Source organism: Procambarus clarkii, chromosome 27 (assembly GCF_040958095.1).
Source record: "Procambarus clarkii isolate CNS0578487 chromosome 27, FALCON_Pclarkii_2.0, whole genome shotgun sequence".
NCBI classification, from domain to species: domain Eukaryota; kingdom Metazoa; phylum Arthropoda; class Malacostraca; order Decapoda; family Cambaridae; genus Procambarus; species Procambarus clarkii.
In genome coordinates, this window is record NC_091176.1 from 34,769,869 (window position 1) to 34,789,724 (window position 19,856).

A 19,856-nucleotide genomic window follows, 5' to 3' on the forward strand; every position below is an offset into this window, starting at 1 on the left:
AAGCAACTAAGATTTGAGTGGTACCTTGGTCTCTCTACAGGTGTTCCTCAGCTTAGCTCTTCTAAATCAGCCTCGGATGGGTAGTAGACTTACAGTAACACTCAAAGACATACATAGAAATATGCAATAAAATAATTACACAATAAATGGTTAATCCCACCCTTGATAGGGTCAGCACAAAAGAATAATATGTGTGTCACTAACTAGCTCAAGCCTAGTCGTGAGAATTTATACTTGAGAAACTACAACTATATTTAGTCTGTGCTTGTGCCAAATTCAACACAATCACAGCCTAAATTGCTACCTAACAAAGGTTGGCAAAGATTATATTATGGTGCAGTAATGTGCAAATAATTGTGCTGTGTTTTTGGGTTTTTGTATTTTATATAATATACACTTGTGTAATTATGTGTATAAGAAATTAAATGAACACAAAAGAATTAATTGTGTTTGGCAAGTATTCTACTGCCGTAAATATTATCTAACTCCTGAATGTACTCCTAATTGTGGAATAAAATATTATCAGGGTTAGTAATGATTAACTAGTATGAGATCAGTAATTTATATTAGTATACTGGATCCCTAAATGTTAATGATCCACTGACTTGAGTGAATCAGTAATTATAACATGGATTCAGGCTATAATGGACGGTCTGCTGACAGCCATATATTGAAACATTGGTATAGCCTAAATGGTTAGCACTTAATTGGTGTTAGTGATTAATATAAGGTTATGAGCTGTTGCTCTTGGTGACCTAAAGATTCTACTTCAGTATGAAGTGTAGGTCTAAATGTTGTGGGTAATTGGTTATGACCCACTAAAGCTATGTATAAGGTAGCTGTTAGTGTGATCTAGGCTAACTGGTGTGTTACACTGTTAGTTGACACAATTAATTAAATAGTTAGTCTAGCTTCTATCACACAAGGATTAGTTATTAATGGTTAATATTTTAATTATAAATTTAATGCCTATCCGGTTCGAAGGACCATAATGTGGGATATTTGGGCATGATTCTGTTTAATTAATAATTAATGTAGCAAAATTCAATTACGAAGGACCACCCGCTTTTATAGTAAAGAGGGAAACTGAGAATTTAGATCATTGGATAAAATTCTAGAGAAAACCAGTGACTATTGTGACGGTAACGCGTTGGTGTTCGGCTGTTTAAGGCTAGGGGTATGGCCTCGTCACATAGTTATAAAAAAAAATAGAAAAAACTGGAACTTCGTCTGTGGTAAGGTAAGGAGAAGACACACAAAACACAAGTAAACTTTAACAATGAAATTTTAATTACGTTAAATAAATCAAAACATGAAAATAATGCACAAACAAATTCTTATAATAAAATCAATGAATCAAAATAATAAGAATACTTAAATGACACAATGAAAAGTTACGTTAAGTCAAAATAACAAGAAGTGCAACAAAAGTTTAGTGGGAGGTGCTGGAATATTGGCTTAAAGCCACCACCTCTCTCAGTACACGCTAACGTCTAGCTGGGAGGAGTGCTGGCTACGAAAGCACGGAACATTCTGAGGACTGATGTTGGGGCGACCCCAGACATCAGGTAGTATTGGGGGCGAGTGCAGGTGCAGCCAGACCGGCGACCAATCAGCGGAGCCGTAGCGATCAACGGGTAGTTTGGTGGTTGGAGTTCGAACAGGTGGCTGGTTGCATACGTTTCTGCTCACCCTGGCAAGCCTTGCTGGTGCTGGTGTTGTTGTCGTTGTTGGACATTTCTTCCATAGTCTTTTTATATAATTGTGAAGACGTAATTTTGGAGGGAAGAGCAGGCTCAATCTCTTGAAGGAGATTATCGTCACACTATGGATATAACTAGAAAGCATGATCATAAGAATAATTAATGGGCTGTATTATTAAGGAAACAAACCTCAAACACCTACATTGGGGGGTTATTACTGGAGGTAAGTACGTCCAGGAATCAGTGTGGTTCGTTCACTAATTCAATTAATAATAATCTAATCCTATAAATAATGCTGAATATAATATCATTCACATAAAGAAAAACATGAATATGAGCATAATAATGAGTTACAGTAAATCACACATTAATATCAAACATTCTGAATAAATCAAATTGCAAGGAAATGAAAAAAAAGAAATAAGCCTTAGCTTGAAGCAGATTCTTTTAGATAACCATAGTAGTCCTCTTAATTCTCCAGATTCGGTACACTGACGAGTGGTATGGGTTAACATGGAGGAGGCAGCCGGAGGAATTCTTCTCTCGGGCTGCAAGATAAATAACTACTAGTAGCAATTGATTTAACTACTCAATTCATATTCAAAAATATTAATATCTACAGATGGAATTCTAATCACCTGTTATTAGGTGTTATCCCGCTGCGTAACGAACAATCACCCTGCTTTTAACAGACCTGTAAATGATGCATCAAATAAAGGAATACTTAGCTGTGGGCACTGTATAAGTATTAAGATTGCCGTAATTGCGCATCCCAGGCTCCGGTGAACCTATCCTGGATAGTGATGCGTTTCAAGCTGGCTGATCACGTGTCGTCAGGAACCAAGTCAAGGGGTCCCTCATTTAACACCAGCACTAGTTGAAGATATTATCTGCAAGGTCATTCACGCCTCACAGTGGCGGCTTTCATCTGAGGATGGATCACACCAGTCCTATTTGCTGGACAATGGCGTCTTTTATGAGTACGGTAAGCGCAGCTTTGCCTCCTTTCGGCTCTGCACGTGTCCGCGTACTGAGGGGGATGGCGTCCCTCCAACCCACACCGAGTTGACGTTCATAACACAAATTATTGTCTCGAACATTAATATTTCTCGCATTTGCGCTTGAAACGTTAAAGACTGGACGGGTTTATTATTTAGAGGAACAAAATATTATTATTTACCAATTTAAGAATAGTAAATATATAAGGGAGAGGAATTAATGTCTCCCCATGGCATTCATTGATGACGTTAACTCTATCGCGAGGTAGACGCTTTGATTCTAACGCTCTATTCGGCTTTTAGTTAGAGAACAATTCGTCTGCAATCAGTTGTCATACAGAATGCTTTAATTATGGAGAATCGTATTTAATTCTCACACAAATTGGATATAATGTGTTTACTGTAAGGAAATCTGACGCAATACTGGCGTCAGGTGACGTGAGAATTCTAGCCTAATGCACAGATGAATTATTAGTACATGAGAATTCTACGAGTTGTTAATTTTACTTACTACAATATTTAGTATGGTTAGTAATAAGTAATGAGAATACAACAATGCTGTATTCGATGTTGGAAATATCCAACAGACGGGTCAAAAGGTGCAGTAGTCACAAAGGATGGAGCCGTGCAAGGGGACGAGACAGTCACCACAGCAGGCTTGGGGTCGACCCAACCACAGAGGAGGGAGGGGAGCAGGGAGGAAGAGTCCGGTCTGGGCCTTAACCGGGTCCTGTAGCGGGGGCTACAGATCCCGGTCTTCCAGGACGGTCTGACTCAGGGGCCTGGTCGCCCACCCCATGAGCCTTGGGAATAGAAGGCAAGTCGTTATCCATACAGCAAACCAAACAAAAGAGATGGTTCCTGGAACCAAGGGATACCACCTACCAGGGCAGCCAGGGAGGCCGAGCGCGGGCCAGTGCAGGAAGGGTGCGTCGTCCCCAGCGGTGCTCCCCCTTTTCAACAGGGGAGTCCTACTACATCGTTCATTCTCCCACACTGGTGCTAAGACCACAGTCCCCCTATCGCCCCAGCATGGACACCCAACATCCACTCAGGTCGGCCTCTCACAGGCGACCCCTCCAGCAGGCGGTCCGATGGCTCACAAGGCCCCTACATGGTGCCCTTCAGAACGTACACCACCCAAAGAGGGGGCAGGAGAAGGGGCACAGGCAACCCACACCGGTCCCAGGGAGGTGTACGTGAGCCCCTCACCACGGCAAGGAGGCACCATGGAGGGGACACTGTTGAAAATAGGCAGAGAGAGTGGCACCAAGCCTGACTCGAAAGGTACGACGAGAAAGAAAGCTTTGAAGGAAGAGAGGGAGATTACCAAGAAAGCCAAAAGAACTAAGTTGGGACAGAATATGGTATCTCCAAGTCATGTCATAAGCCTTTTCCAGGTCAAAAAGGACAGCAACAACGGAGGTCTTCGCAGCAAAAGCAGTACGAATATGGACCTCCAAGTTCACCAGGACATCAGTCGTGCTGCGGCACTTGCGAAAACCAAATTGAGAAGGAGAGAGGTAGTGATGGTGTTCGAAGAACCACATCAGACGGACATTTACCTTACGCTCAAACAGCTTGCAAACACAAACTTTCAGACAACGCCATCCGAAGGGACCTGGAAGGAACTACGGCAGAAGGTAATGAACATCCTAAGACCACAGGCCCAGACCCAGGGGCAACAACTAGCTACACCCCGCTCAGTCTTACGGCCGCTCCCTGACGACGTGATTGGTACAAGCCAACAAACCCAGGTACAGTCTTTAGCCCCACCTAAAAACCCGGGGCAGCAGTCTACACAGCCTGGCAGAACGACATCTCAATCCCAGACTCAGGTAGCTCAACCCCAACTACAGACAAAAGTTACTCAACCCCAAGTACAAACCGAGGTGGCAGCCCAGGCTCCCCAGCAGCCTCCACCCTGGCCTTATGCTCAACCCCCAGCAGGGTTCCTACCCTATGCCCACAACCCCTACTTTCAACCCTATGCCCAACAACCCGGGCCATACTCTAACCAGAATTTTCAAGGTCCGCCCAGACCCCCCCCCCCACAGGGGCAGACCTGGTAGGGGCAAACCTGGGAGGGGCATGGGTAGGGGTAGGAACTGAGTGTCCACATAGGGCGCCGGAAACGGCACCGGGTGGAACTATGGAGGAGGGCAAAACGAGACCTCAAACGGGCAAAATCCCTAAAAAAAAAAAAAAAAAAAAAAAAAAAAAAAAAAAAAAAAAAAAAAAAAAAAAAAAAAATCGGTGGTATCTGAGGTCCCTCTGAGCACCATAGAGAGGGACCTCTTGAGTAGGGGCCTGTCCTTTGTGATTGGGCCCCCTACAGAACCCAAACGAGTACAGGCAGTAGAGGAAACCCTCTCACACCTAGAGACACAGATTAACAGGGCATGGAGCAAACTCAGGTCAGGGCCACAACCCCACCAAGAAAGGAAACAACAACCCGAGAGATCGTTTTCAATGAAATACCCGAATCCTGCCTCAGTTCAAGGAAACACCACTTTCAATTTAAATGGACTTCACCCACAAATCCAGGCAACCCTGGAATCCTTAAAACACAGGTAAAGCAGAGAACCCGTGGTAACCTTACAAAAACACACAGGGAGGCGCTACGCACCCTTAAGGCTCGCCAAGACATTATAATTAAACCCGCGGATAAAGGCGGTACTGTAGTAGTCTGGAGAAAAACGAACTACACAAAGGAAATGGTAAGGCACCTCTCAGACGAGACGACTTACCAAAAAATACAGCAGGGCCACACAGCCCTGGAGAACGCCAGGACAAAGAGTAGAAACCTGGTCCTGAAATTCTTTAACAATAAACAAGCAAACTCAACAGGAGGTATACTTAACTCAGCAGCAAGAGACTATTACCTTGCCTTTAAAGCAGAGCTTCCGAACCTATACCTCCTTCCTAAGATTCATAAAGATTTACACCCTCTTACAGGTACATGGCAGGGCAGACCAGTCCTTAGCGGTTGCAAAGCACCAACTCGCCCAATTGACTTGATCTGCACAGCATTACTAAACCCCCTTCTCTCTCTTTTAGATGAACGTCTGAAAGACACAACTGATTTTTTGCTGAAACTGAGGGATTTGAATGCAAGCAGAGGACCCGTCCCAGAGAACACGACCCTGTTCTCCCTTGACATAGTCTCCCTCTACCCAAGCATCCCCCAACGGGAGGCAGCGAGATTGGTCTCGACGTACTTCGACGACCATAAACACCTCATACGCCAGCCTCTCAGAGACGCAGGAGTTTGGAGGTCCCCATCAAGGGCTCTCCTGGAGGAAGCGATTCTGCATGTCATGAGGGATACAATTCTATCCTTCGATTCAGCAGCGTACAGACAAGTAAAGGGAACGGCAATACAAGCATCAAGTAGTGTGGCTATAGCGGAAATCTTTGTTCACGTGGCCTTTGAGCACCAGAGAGCACTCCGCCCAGATAAACCAGACGTGTACTTCAGTTATATTGACGATATTTTCGGTATAATGACTGGACAAGACACACTCCTCCAGTCTTTCTACGCCTGGACAAATACAGGCCACGAAAATCTGAAGTTCACCTTGGAGCAGAGTAAAACAGAGATATACTTCCTGGATACGACAGTGTTCATTGGCAGTGAGGACAGGCTCCTTCACACGAAGGCCTACTACAAGCCCACAAACCTGCACACGTATCTACGATACGACTCCAGTCACCCCTCCTCCTTGAAGAACTCCCTACCCTACTCCTTAGGTCTACGTTTGAAGAGGATAAACAGCCTTGAAGACACACTTGCTACTCAACTTCTAGACCTCTGGGACATGTTCTCAGCCAGAGGATACCCAGAACGAGTAATAGCAACGGCTAAAAACAAACTAGACCTGAAGACGAGGTCAGAGCTCCTCATACAGGCCCCCACTCCAGACCCTCAGTCGAGATGGATCCTCCCATCGCTGTATTTTAACGGCCTAGCAAACCCTGTCCATAATGCCCTGACTGACATCTGGAACTGGCTGAGAAACACCTATGGGGACCACCCTTCTTGGCCTAGGTTTGCCCAAACACCTCCAATGCTGGCCTGGAGACGAGGAAAGTCACTTAAGGATCATCTAGTACATTCCTGCCTCCACAGGACACACTGCCTTTAACCGAACCTGACACAGACCGATGGTGCAAGAGAATACCCCTGGTTCCCTGGGTTGGGGCCACGAGGTTAAGAGGGCCCCCACAACACAATGCCTAGGCTCAAATCCTTAGGAGACGTACCGAGAGACCCTAGTTTTCGAATAGGGTATTTAGGGATAGGCATCGAGCCAGTCCTCAGGGACGTACGACGACTCCCAGACCTGGTTATACAGATTCAGTAAATACTGAAACGTGCACTGAGGGAGATGGCGAAGCATCTCATAACGATCGTCATCCGAGCCCGCTGCTGTAGATCCGCAGAGGGCCAGGGCAGACTGAAGTTCAGAAAGAGAAAGGATCGTTATAGGGAAGGCGGAGATGAGTGTGGAAATCTAAAGAAGATTCAAGAACAGGCTTATGGAGAAGGAAGGATTGAGGAAGATGAGAACCAGAGCTAACAGAAGAAACGTGGGAACCCAGTTCGGCCGCGAACTTCACTGGATCCACCACAAGAGTCCCACGGAGGTAGAGAACCGGCGAGACATCTGGAATGAACTTGCCCGCAATCTTGCGGATCTTCTTCCAGATCTGCGGTAGAGGAGTATCGGACGTAATGGTGAAAACATAAGATTTCCAACTCTCACGTTTAGCAGTACGGATGGTCCTACGGGCCACCGCACTTACCTTCTGAAACAGATTAAAGAAATAGCCGTCTGCCGGAGTTTTTTCCAGGCTGCACGCTTACAGCGGACAGCCCGAGCACAATCCGCATTCCACCAGGCAACGCACTTCCGTGTGCCCCGGGAGGAAGAGCGAGGAATAGAGCGGAGAGCAGTGGTGAAGACAGTGTCAGGAAAAAGGAGGAGAGCGCGAGGGAGAGGCAGAAGGGAGAGGTCAGAGAGAGTAGCACGGAGGGTGAATAGGCACCAGTCAGCCTTGGCAAACTGCCACCTAGGGAAGGAAAGGGGAGGGTGGAAAGAGAAAAAGGAAACGAAGATGGGGAAATGATCACTGTTGTGGAGGTCATCAAGAACCTGCCACCCGAAATCTAAGTAGAGGGACGACGAGCAGAGAGAAAGATCAAGACAGGAAAGGGTGCGAGTTCGAGAGTCTACATGTGTGGGCTCACCAGAATTCAGAAGAGATAGAGATGAAGCGAGGAAGAACAGTTCGAGAAGACGGCCTCGGGTGTTTGTCAGAACATCACCCCAGAGGGAATGTCGACAGTTGAAATCACCCATAAGGAGCACCGGCTCTGGCAAGGAGTCCAGGAGGTGCTTAAGATCAGGAAGGGAAAGAGGGACACTGGGAGGGCGATAAATGGAACAAACTGTATACCATTTACCCACAAAAACACGGGCAGCAGAGCAATGGATAGGGAACGGAAAAGTAAGGGGACGAATGGGGAATATCAGAACGAATTAAGAGAGCAGTAGAGTTATGGGCCCCAGCAAGAGCTGGGGGGGGGGGGAGAAAGAAAGAAATAACCACGAAAGTGACCAGGACGAGCACCGAGCATGGGTTCCTGGAGAAAAACACAAAGTGGTGTAAACTGTGTAATGAGAAGTTGGAGTTCATGGAAGTTGGCATAAAATCCACGAATATTCCACTGAAGATTAGACATTATCAAAGAGAAGGGACAGTAACAGAGAACAAGAAAGAAATAAAGTTAAAGAACACAGTGTATTAAAGAATCTCAGGATCAGGGTCAGGATCAGGGTCTGGACCAGGAGCAGGGTCGGCAAAATCATGGTTAGGGGGCATGGGTAAACTTAGTAAGGAGAGAGGGAAGGGAGTGAGAGAACAGACCAGAGGTGGACTGACGGAGTCCGGAGGAGGAGGAGACAACTGAGAGGGGCAGGTAAGGACAGTTGGAGGAGGGGGGGCAGAAAGCAGAGAGTGCACCTCAGGAAGGGCAGCAACAGAGAGGGAATCGGGGGCAGAAGAAACCTCCATATCAGAGACAGGGGGTTCGACTACTGAAATGGGAGGGGATGTAGTGACAGAGTCAGAGGGAGGGGGTGAGGAAGAAAGCGAAACCTTCTTACCCGCCGGAGAGGAAGAAAGAGAGGAGCCAGGCTTACGTTTCTGACTCGATGAGACAGGCCCGGTAACAACGTACCGGGCGACAGACTCAATGGTCTCAGCAGGAGAAGAGGAACGAGAGCGAACAACACGAAGGTCGCTGGGAGGATAATGGATATTAGCCTGGACCAACAGGTGGCGTGGCGGGTCAAGAGAGTGGGGGGAGGGTCGGGAAGAAAAAGTGGGGGAAGATGGGGAAGAAGACAAAGGAGATATGGTGGACTGGGTAGGAAACGGGGGATATCCCAGATGGAGAACCGGGAGGGAGACCATCTGGGACAGGAGGCAAAGGAATAGGGGAAAAGGTGGTGGGTGTGTCGGGTTTAAGGCCTAGAAACGGTTGTGAGACTGAGGAAGACGGGAAGGACAAGGAGAGGTAGAACGCAACACGCGAGCGTAGGAGACGCCCGGAAAAGGGGTGAGACGACGAACTTGGAGTCTCGCTTCAGGAAAAGACAGACGATCACGGTGTTTCAAGTTGATGACGGCTTCCTCGAGTTTGTAGTGCATACACGAGCGTGAGAAGGTAGGGTGGGCTGCACCGCAATTGAGGCAGCGAGCCTGGGGAGAAGCGCACTCGGACTTAGAATGACAATAGTCCCCACACAAGGGGCACAGGTACAGAGTACTGGTGCATTTGAGGACACCATGCCTGAACTTCCAACACTTATTGCATAGTCTAGGAGAGGAAATGTACTCTTGAACGGAGCATCTGGCACCAGCAAGAATAAGTAAGTAATTATCAAAAGATGGCACCAAACCGGGAAGGCTATGTAGCACCATCAAATGCGCAGAATAATCAGAGGGCGCTAAATATCACCAAGGATGCCAATACGAGAACAGAAATGCATAAGGCGAACGATATCAAAAGTATCCGAGTCACCAAGAATTCTATCGAGGGACAGGTGACCGCGAGGGGCGGTCGGAAAGCAAGACACACGCTCGTCCTGGAAGTCAGGACATTCAAGAAGGACATGCACGACCGTAAGAGGGACAATGCAACTAGGACAATAAGGAGCAGGGCGGCACTCCATCAAGTGACCATGGGTTAAGCAAGTATGGCCAATACGCAACCTCGCCAGAGCTGTTTCCCACCGCCGGTTACGGTGGAAGGAGGACTGCCACGAGGAAACACAACATTTAAGAGTACGTAGCTTGTTACCAGTAACAGACAACCAAGAAGCCTGCCAATGGGTAAGAACTGAGGAATGGATAACCGGGTAAAAGTCGGAATACGGAATGCCTTTACGAGAGATGGGACAAGAGCGGACAGCTTCCTTGGCGGCAGCATCCGCACGTTCATTTAAAGACACACCAATATGGCTGGGAACCCAACAAAACTCAACCGACTTAAATTTACTGTGAACGAGAAACAGCCAATGCTGGATCTCGACAACTACTGGATGAACCAGATTAAAGGACCCGAGAGCCATGAGGGCACTACGAGAGTCAACAACAACTACAAAGGAAGACTGACAACGAGAAAGCAGGAGACAAAGAGCATAGAGAATAGCATAAAGTTCCACTGTAAAGATGCTAGTCTCCGGAGGCAAGCGACACATATAAGTGCGATCAGGAAAAACAACAGAGTAGCCAACACCGTCCGCTGACTTAGACCCATCGGTGAAGACAAACGGAGCGGGAATGAGAAGAAAAGTGCTCGAGGAAAAGGCGTTTTAGAACCGTAGGAGGAGTAAAAGCTTTAGTGATACCGGTCAAGGATGTACAAAACCGCGGAAGAGGGACTCTGCATGGGGGCAAAGAAGGAACAACACGAGGAGAAACATTAGAAATATGAACGGAAAGAGAATCCTGTAGGCGAGATAACCATACAGAAAGAGGGAGGCGGTGAAGAGGAACAGGAACCGCAGGAGGGGTAAAAGTTAAAGCACGACAGAGGCGAGAGGAAGGATGTTGTAAGGATCGCGCAAGATAGCGAAGACAGTACCGATCACGGCGGTCTTGGTGAGACAGGAAGCCAGTGTCAACATACAAGCTAAGGACGGGAGTCGAACGAACGGCACCAGAACTGAGGCGCAACCCAGTATGGTGCAAAGCATCAAGACGGCGAAGAGTAGAAGGAGAAGCAGACGAGTAAGCAGGGCACCCATAATCGAGCTTAGACAGGACGAGAGAGGAATGTAAAGCAAGGAGAGTGCGCCTATCTGTCCCCCAAGAAGTATGGGACAAGAATCGAAGGAGGGTAAGGGCCTTAGAGCACACAACACGGAGGTAAGAGATACGGGGAGACCAAGACAAACGAGTGTCAAGGAATAACCCCAAAAGCTTCGCAGAATCTTTGTACTCAAGGGGATGACCATAAAGTGACAGAGGGACGAAGAACGACCCGTTTCTGCGTAAGAGTCATGGCACAAGTCATAGAAGTAGAGAACTTGAAGCCATGATCGGTGGCCCAAGACGACACGGCATCAATTGCTAGTTGAAGCCGGCGCTGAAGGAGAGGCGAATCATCACCCTGACAGCAAAGGGTAAGATCATCGACATAGAGAGCGGAGAAGACACCTGAAGGAAGAGAGGAAAGGAGACCATTGAGGGCAACCAGAAAAAGAGTAGTGCTCAGAACACTACCCTGGGGCACACCTTCGTATTGCTGAAAAGAGGCAGAGAGAGCCCAATGAAAAGAGGCGTAAGATGCCCAACATTCACGTTTAGCCGTACGTATGGCCCTATGGACCACCGCACTCGCTTTCCGAAAGAAGAGAAAAGAATCGGCCGTCTGCCGACGGCGGTGCCTCTTCCAGGCTGCACGCTTACAGCGGACAGCCCGAGCACAATCCGCATTCCACCAGGGAACGCACTTCCGCGGACCCCGAGAGGAAGAGCGAGGAATAGAGCGGAGGGCAGTGGTGAAGACAGTGTCAGGAAAAAGGAGGAGAGCGGGAGGGAGAGGCAGAAGGGAGAGGTCAGAGAGAGAAGCACTGAGGGTAAATAGGTTCCAGTCCGCTTTAGCAAACTGCCACCTAGGAAAAGAGAGGGAAGGGCGGAACGAGAAAAAGGAAACAAAGATAGGGAAATGATCACTGCCATGGAGGTCATCAAGAACCTGCCACGTGAAATCTAAGTAAAGAGAAGAAGAGCAGAGAGAAAGATCAAGACAGGAAAGGGTGCGAGTCTGAGAGTCCAAATGAGTGGGCTCACCAGAATTCAGAAGAGACAGGGAAGAAGAGAGGAGAAACGGCTCAAGAAGGCGACCGCGGGTATTCGTCAGAACATCACCCCAAAGAGAATGACGACAATTGAAGTCCCCCAACAAGAGCACAGGCTCCGGCAAGGAGTCCAAGAGGTGTTTCAAATCAGGAAGAGAAAGCGGGTCACTCGGGGGGAGATAAATGGAACAAACTGTGTACCATTTCCCCACAAAGATACGAGCAGCAGAACAATGGAGAGGCAAAGGAAAAAGTAAAGGAACAAAGAGAACATCAGCGCGAATCAAGAGAGCAGAAGAATTAGGAGCCCCAGCAACGGGGCGGGGGGGGGGAGAGAAAGGAATAGCCACGAAAACGACCAGGACCAGCCCCAAGCATCGGCTCCTGGAGACAAACACAAAGGGGCGAAAACCGCGAAATCAGAAGTAGGAGTTCGAGGAAATTGGCGTAATAACCTCGAACGTTCCATTGAAGAATAGACATCGACAAGAAGGGAAAGGACAACAACAGAGAACAAGGAGGAAACAAAGGCGAAAGAGCAACACAGCACGTTAAAGAATATCAGGGTCAGGATCAGGGTCAGCAAAGTCAGGGTTAGGGGGCATGGGTAAACTGAGCAAAGACGAAGGGAAGGAAGCGGGAGAACAGACCAGAGGTGGGCGGGCGGGGTCCGGAGGAGGAAGAGGAGGAGACAACGGAGAGGAGCCGTCAAGGACAGCCGCAGGAAGAGGGGGAGTGGACCTCAGCAAAGGCAGCAACCGAGAGGGAAGCAGGGGCCAAAAAAAACAACATAGCAGGAACAGGGGGCGCAATCACTGAAATGTGAGGGGAAGGAGCAACAGAGCCAGAAGTAGGGGCTGAGGAAGAAAGCGAAGCCTTCTTATCCGGGGAGGAGGAAGGAGAGGAGCCAGGCTTACGCTTCTGACTTAAAGAGACCGGTGTCCCAGCAACTACGTACCGGGCAACGGATTCCAGTGTCTCAACAGGAGAAGCTGAACGAGAGCACACACGACGCCGTTAGGAGAGCGATGGACATGCGCCTGCACCGACAGGCGGCGGGGAGAGCCGATAGATGGAGGAAGAGGATGGGAAGGAGGATCGGAGGGAGACGAGGAAGAAGACACAGGAGACATGACAGACCGTATAGAAAGAAGAGGAACCCCAGACAGAGGACCAGGAGGGGGACCCCTCGGGACAGAACGCAAAGGAACAGAGGAGGGGGCAGTGGGCATATCAGCGTCCAAGGCCCGGAAACGGTTGTGAGTCTGAGGAAGGAGGGAAGGACGAGGAGAGGAAGAGCGCAAGACGCGAGCATAAGAGACGTTAGCATAAGGCAGGAGCCGGCGAACCTGGCGTCTCGCCTCAGGAAAAGATAAACGCTCCCGGTGCTTCAAGTTGAGGACAGCTGCCTCAAGCTTGTAATGGATACAGGCACGGGAGAAGGTAGGATGGGCTTCACCGCAGTTGAGGCAGCGAGCTGGGGTAGAAGTGCACTCCGACTTAGAATGACCTTCACCCCACACAAAGGACAGAGAGACAGTCCCAGAGCAGCGGAGGGCACCATGCCCAAACCTCCAGCACTTGTTACAAAGTCGAGGAGAAGGAATATACTCCTGGACAGAGCACCTAGCACCAGCAAGAATGACAGAGGATGGAAGGGTCCTACCATCAAAGGTGATCTTCACAACACGAAGGGGTTGACGGCGACGACCACGAGGGGGACGAGTAAATGAGTCAACCTGGAGGACAGAATGGCCTTGGGCATCAAGGATGTGCCGAATATCATCGTGGAAATCCTGCAGATTCCGAACACCAGTTGCAACATGGGGTGGGAGGAGAATAGTGCTAACACAGGCATTCATCCGAACGTTCTTGGAGACCCGAACAGGGATCTCGCCAAGGCAAGATATGGCAGCCAAGCGGGAAGCTGCATCCTGAGAAGGAGCAGCAATGACACGTGTACCGAGACAAATGGGGTTGAAGGTAATAGAGGCATCCACGGAATCTACAAGATGCCGATGGAGGGAGAAATCGTCAGGAGGCGCAGAATCAAGAGGGAGGAGATCAAAGTATTTGGCCCATGAAGCGGGACCAAACAAGGCCTGATACGCGTCAGTACGGGAAGGAATCGAGCGAGTGTGGCCGGGGCACAAACGGCGTTGAGAACCCACAGAGAGAGAGGGGTCAAAAGACGCAGTAGTCACAACGAGAGACTTAGCGACACCAGGGGACGAAGTGGTCACCACTGGGGGCTGGAGGCTCAACCCAACCACAGAGGATGGAGGGGACCTGGGGAAAGAAGTCAGGATGGTCAAAGTAGGAGCAAGGTCGGGGCCCAACGCAGCGGAGGCTACAGAGCCCGGTCTTCCAAGACAGGCCGACTCGGGGGCTTGGTCGCCCACCCCACGAGCTCGAGAGGGTACATCAGAAACATTTAACGATATAGGTACGAAGAGTGAGAAATTCATCCACGAATGTGTCCCCATAACCACCATGGAGCCACAATTAGAGGCAGGACACCCAACAGGAATCTATCGCCGATCATGCCGGGGACCCCTAGGGGTGCGTCGTTAGTATACGCCCCACAAACGCCACCTTAAGAACCGTCAGTCCGTCGAGGTCGGGTTCAGCAACGAAAGGGGGATTGACAATAAAAGGTTCCCCTTGCTCGAGACGTTGGGTACAACAGTTCTACGGGTGCAAGAGTATGCTGTCGGAAAATCCGACACCATTTAATAATCATACAGATAATAGCTGTATTGTATAAACAAGTTACCCATAGAAAACGTAACTTGTAGTGGAATTACCGTCTAAAGAAAACGGGATATCATCACCACATACCATTATAAATTGACCAGCTATTCTGCTGGGAATTATTCTTAAATACATTAGTCTTTGGACTTTACCATCATAAAAACATCTTATATAAATTAACTTAATTATCAATATTAAAGTAGAGTAAATGTGACCCTTCTATCACTTTCTGACATGTGGACAATGTAAGCCAGGCGTCAGAGTGAGGAAGGAGGGCAGCCATTGTTTTGTACGAGACCAGAGGCTCACACGGGAGCAAATTCGGCTCCTGTTAATTTTACTTGGACGTAGTGTTATGGAAACCAAAGGTGTACCATTTTCAACACGCTGTCTACAAATTCAAGTTAAGTGTTCTTTCCGAAACCCATGTATCTTCATTTATGGCCATTAATGTCATTATATAGGGTGACCCGGTTAGAGCACGTGGAAGCCTCAAACTAAAGGTAATTAAGCCAGGTCTTTATTGTTCCATGTATAGTGTTTTCTCTGATATAACTTGTCATATATAGGATTCTGGCTTCACAGTTAGCGCCCTTTTGACAGGTCAAGACGAGGAAGAGTTTGTGCACCAGTTACCTGGGTGATGAAAGCTACCTCAAAGAGGATAATTTGGTGTCTACACCCTAGTTATACCTGGTGGACTAACCTGCTGTACTATAAGATAAGGAACCTCATCAATGTATGTAGCTATTACTGTAGTTTGATTGGCTGCATATATATTAATTTAATAAACCCCCCCTAATGTGTAGAGGATCGATTTGTGAGATTGAGATTATTGCAGAAATACAGTCCACTTATCATTATACAAATTGCTATCGAAGTATATAAATTAACGTAAATATAAATTCATATAAATTAAATCAATATAAATCTCACAGGTCGGTTCCCACATATGCCTCCTCAAGCTCCCGGGCGTCAAAATAGAAGAAGTCCAAAGAAATAATCCAAGACAAGCAAAAGGTCGGCAGGAAACGACAAGCAGATAGGAGAAGAGGGGGGAGAAAAACGAAACATAATGAAAAGGAAAAGCGATCCGGCACAATTAGAGAAGACAGCAGCAGGAGTGCAAGGCCATAAAACGACAGAGGACTGTCCCACGGAGCATCACACTCCGGCAGCCGTCCACGAAGCCCCCCTCACAACGCTAACGGGCCGGATGGGGAGGGGGCCAGCAAGAATAACAGAGGGCAGAAGGGCCCTACTACCAAAGGCGATTTTTACAACTCGAAGGGGCTGACGGCGATGACCACGAGGGGGTCGAGCAAACGTGTCCACCTGGAGGACAGAATGACCTTGGGCTTCGGGGATATGTTTAATATCCTCCTGGCAATCTTTGAGGTCCCGAACACCAGTTGCAACATGGTGTGAGAGGAGAACAGTGCCAACACTGGCATTTAACCGAACGTTCTTAGAGACCCGGACAGGGGTCTCGCAAATGCAAGACAAAGCAGCTAAGCGAGTAGCTACATCCCGAGAAGGAGCAGCGATGACACGCATACCGTAACTGGTGGAGTTAAATGTAACAGAGGCATCTACTGAATCAACAAGGTGTTTATGGAGGGAGAAGTCGTCAGGAGGAGTAGAATCCAGATGGTGGAGATCAAAGTATTTAGCCCACGTAGCGGGACCAAACAAGGAGTAAGTACAATTACCGGAAGGGATCGTGCGAGTGCGGCTGTGGTGGGAATGGCGGTGAGAACCCCCAGAGGTCACGGGGGTAAAAGGCGCAGTAGTCACAATGAGAGACGAAGCCGCGCCAGGGAACGAGGTATTCACCACTGGGGGCCTGGGGCTCGACCCAACCACAGAAGAGGGAGGGGAGCAGAGGGGAGGAGTCAGAGAGGTCGAAGGAGAAGCAAGGTCGGGGCCCAATGCAGCGGAGGCTACAGAGCCCGTTCAACACGGACCGACTCTGGGGCTTGGTCGCCCACCCCACGAGCCTGAGAAGTAAGTAATTATCAAAAGAAGGCACCAAACCGGGAAGGCTATGTAGCACCATCAAATGCGCAAAATAATCAGAGGGCGCTAAATATCACCAAGGATGTCAACAAGAGAACAAAAACGCATAAGGCGAACGATATCAAAAGTATCCGAGTCACCAAGAATTCTATTGAGGGACAAGTGACCGCGAGGGGCAGTCTGAACGAGCCTGAGAACGTAAAGCAGAAACAGTTGAAACAGGATTTATCATCGCTATGAAAAGGAATATTCATTCACGAATGTGCCCCCACACCCACCATGGAGCCACAATTAGAGGCAGGGCACCCAACAAGAAGCTATCGCCGATCATGCCGGGGCCTCCCAGGGGTGTGTCGCGAGTATACGCCCCACAAACGCCACCTTGAGAACCGACAGTCCGTCGAAATCGGGTTCAGTGACGAAAGGGGGATTGACAATAAAAGGTTCCCCCTCGCTCTCGACGTTCGGTACTACAGTTCTACAGGTGCAAGAGTATGCCTCCCCCAAGCACCCGGACGTCAAAATAGAAGAAGTCAATAGGAATAACCAAAACAAGCAAAATGTCGGCAGGAAACTGCAAGCAGATAGAAGAGGGGGGGGGGGGGAAAGCTAAACAGAAAGAAGAGGAAAAGGTGCTCAGCACAATTGGAGAGGACAGCAGCAGGAGCACAAGGTTACAAAAGGACAGAGGGCTGTCCCAAGGAGCATCACACTCCAGCAGGCGCCCACTAAGCCCCCACACGGCAACAACGAGCTGAGCGGGGATGGGGGCACAAGTCTGCAAGATCCTATGTTTAACAACCTCATAATTAAAACTTTTTTCAAATACTAAAGATGCAAATACCTTTTGTTACTTTCATCTTTCTTGTCCCTACATAATTGCAACTTTTGATTCTTCTGGCCACTTTAGGCTCGTGGGTACCTTAGAGAACTGCAAATAGAATAATCCTATATGTTTTGCATTTAAGCGAGGATTTTCAGCCCTTTTTTTGGTTAATGAATTCCATGTAAGCTACGTGCAAACATTACCAACCCCCACACATCCAGCTTCTCTTTTTTACGTTAACCTTATATGGTGTGAAGCCATTTGCTGTGTAATTGTTAAGTTAATTTTCCTCCTTCAACTCTGCTTATATTTCCTTCAGTCTAGTTTCTTCACTTTCTTAAATTGGCTCTAGCCTTTAATTTCCTCTCTAGCCTCTAGTTCCCTTACTCTAGCCAACTCCTTCCCGGTTACGAAGGGTTCATAACGGTTCAGAGTTCTTTATAAACTGATCCTACTTAGGTTCTGAGGACCCTAATCTTTTTGGTCCTATAGTATAATGTTTAAAGGAAATATTAAAAAAGAAAAACCACTTAAAATATCCCGTTATTATTTCCCCATCACCATTAGAATCCATATATTCAAGACCAAGAGGTCAAACGGATCGGCGTTGCTAGCCTTTATGCTAGCCTGCTTCACAGCTGACAATCACAAAGTGCTTCTGCCGAGGTCTTCCCTGCGCACTCGGTGATACGCCCAAGCAACAAAGCCAGCAACACTCGACCAGCTCCACTGGCCAGTAACTTTCAGAACCGAAGTCCACATCGCTCTCCTAGCCCCACTGATTAGTCCATCTGGAGTAAAATCCACAGCGTTCTACCAGCCCACTTGGTTAGTCCATCCAGGAGTAACTTCCACAGGGCTCAACCAACCCACTGGACTAGTACCTTCAGGTCGACCTCTATCTTCCACTGACCCGGATTCTCTGCCTTCCCTAGCCTGTCTCTGGCCTCTCATCACCTTTCAGCCTGGCAGACTAAAAGATGGGTAGCTATGATTACTGGGAGGGTCAACTTGTATAGTTCGGCACCCGGATCGCAGATGGCGCCGAGGTCCGTCGCACACAATCTGCATTACTCTTATCTCTTCTCTCTTTTTATTCTCAGCTGCTATTCTAATTACTTAAAATTCAGTCTCACATTTAAACCTCTATTCCTCACTCTTTCTAAGTAGAGCTTCTAACTCTCGGCATCTGAATCTGACAAGACTCTGCCTCGTCTGGGAAATCATCTAAAATTTCCTCACCTAACTGATTATTCTTCATTAAGTGTACAAGATTTGTTCTCAAAATTCTAGCACTAATCATACGGTTGGACAAATCCAATTCCAAAACTTTTCCCATATACACAAAAACAGATTTATTTAAAGCTTGTATCCTATCAACAAAGGGACGGGGTGGTATATTTCTCACGTGATGTTCGATGGTAACACTTAAATATATATCACTTAATGCACTTAAACAAGAAACAATAATAAGTCCGAACTGAATAAAATAACAGTATGGCCCACTGAGAGCAAGTAATACCACTAACCATAATCGTACAGCATTGGTAAACCAGAGTTAAGTAGCCACTTCAGAATTGTACTATCCAACAGCAAAGCCTGTAAATTGCCACTATATCAGTTGGTAGTACCTAGGAAAGCACATAGAACGAAAATCCATTGAAATAGAGAGAAATAAATTAATGTTGCCAGGCACATTTACCTTGAAACCAAACAGAAAATGTATAAGCAAGAATAAGACGATTCTGGCTACATGTATCAAGTGTATTTCATGGTGCAGACTCCACCTCAATATCAGGCACACCTGGCCTCAAGTAAATCACAACTTCAGTCGATTAGGCTAAGGATTTTTAAAGTCTACGGTAAAAGAACCACCAGTTTACTGGATGACAATCGTAACATAAGTATTTACAAATATTATTTACAACTACAAGTTAATAAGCATTGATACTTTTCACTGCAGCTAGAAGTTACTAAGTTAAACATGTCAAGCTTAGGGTACATAAAGCTCAACAACATGGGAACACTAAGATTAAACCAGATGCTGTAAAGTTAACTAGTCACTAGTCATGGTGGAGTGTGGTCGTGACGGTGGTGTGTATTCACCTAGTTGTATTCACCTAGTTGCGTTTGCGGGGGTGGAGCTCTGCTCTTTCGGCCCGCCTCTCAACTGTTTAAT

General features: G+C 47.6%; 1 protein-coding gene across 1 annotated transcript; it reads left to right on the forward strand.

Annotated features, from left to right (window-relative positions):
• The first annotated feature begins 5,418 nt into the window (after window positions 1–5,418).
• Window positions 5,419–6,849, forward strand: LOC138369232 (uncharacterized). The gene has a single exon (XM_069332173.1). It carries the CDS (start codon window positions 5,419–5,421, stop codon window positions 6,847–6,849), a length of 1,431 nt encoding a protein of 476 aa, XP_069188274.1.
• The last annotated feature ends 13,007 nt before the right edge of the window (window positions 6,850–19,856 follow it).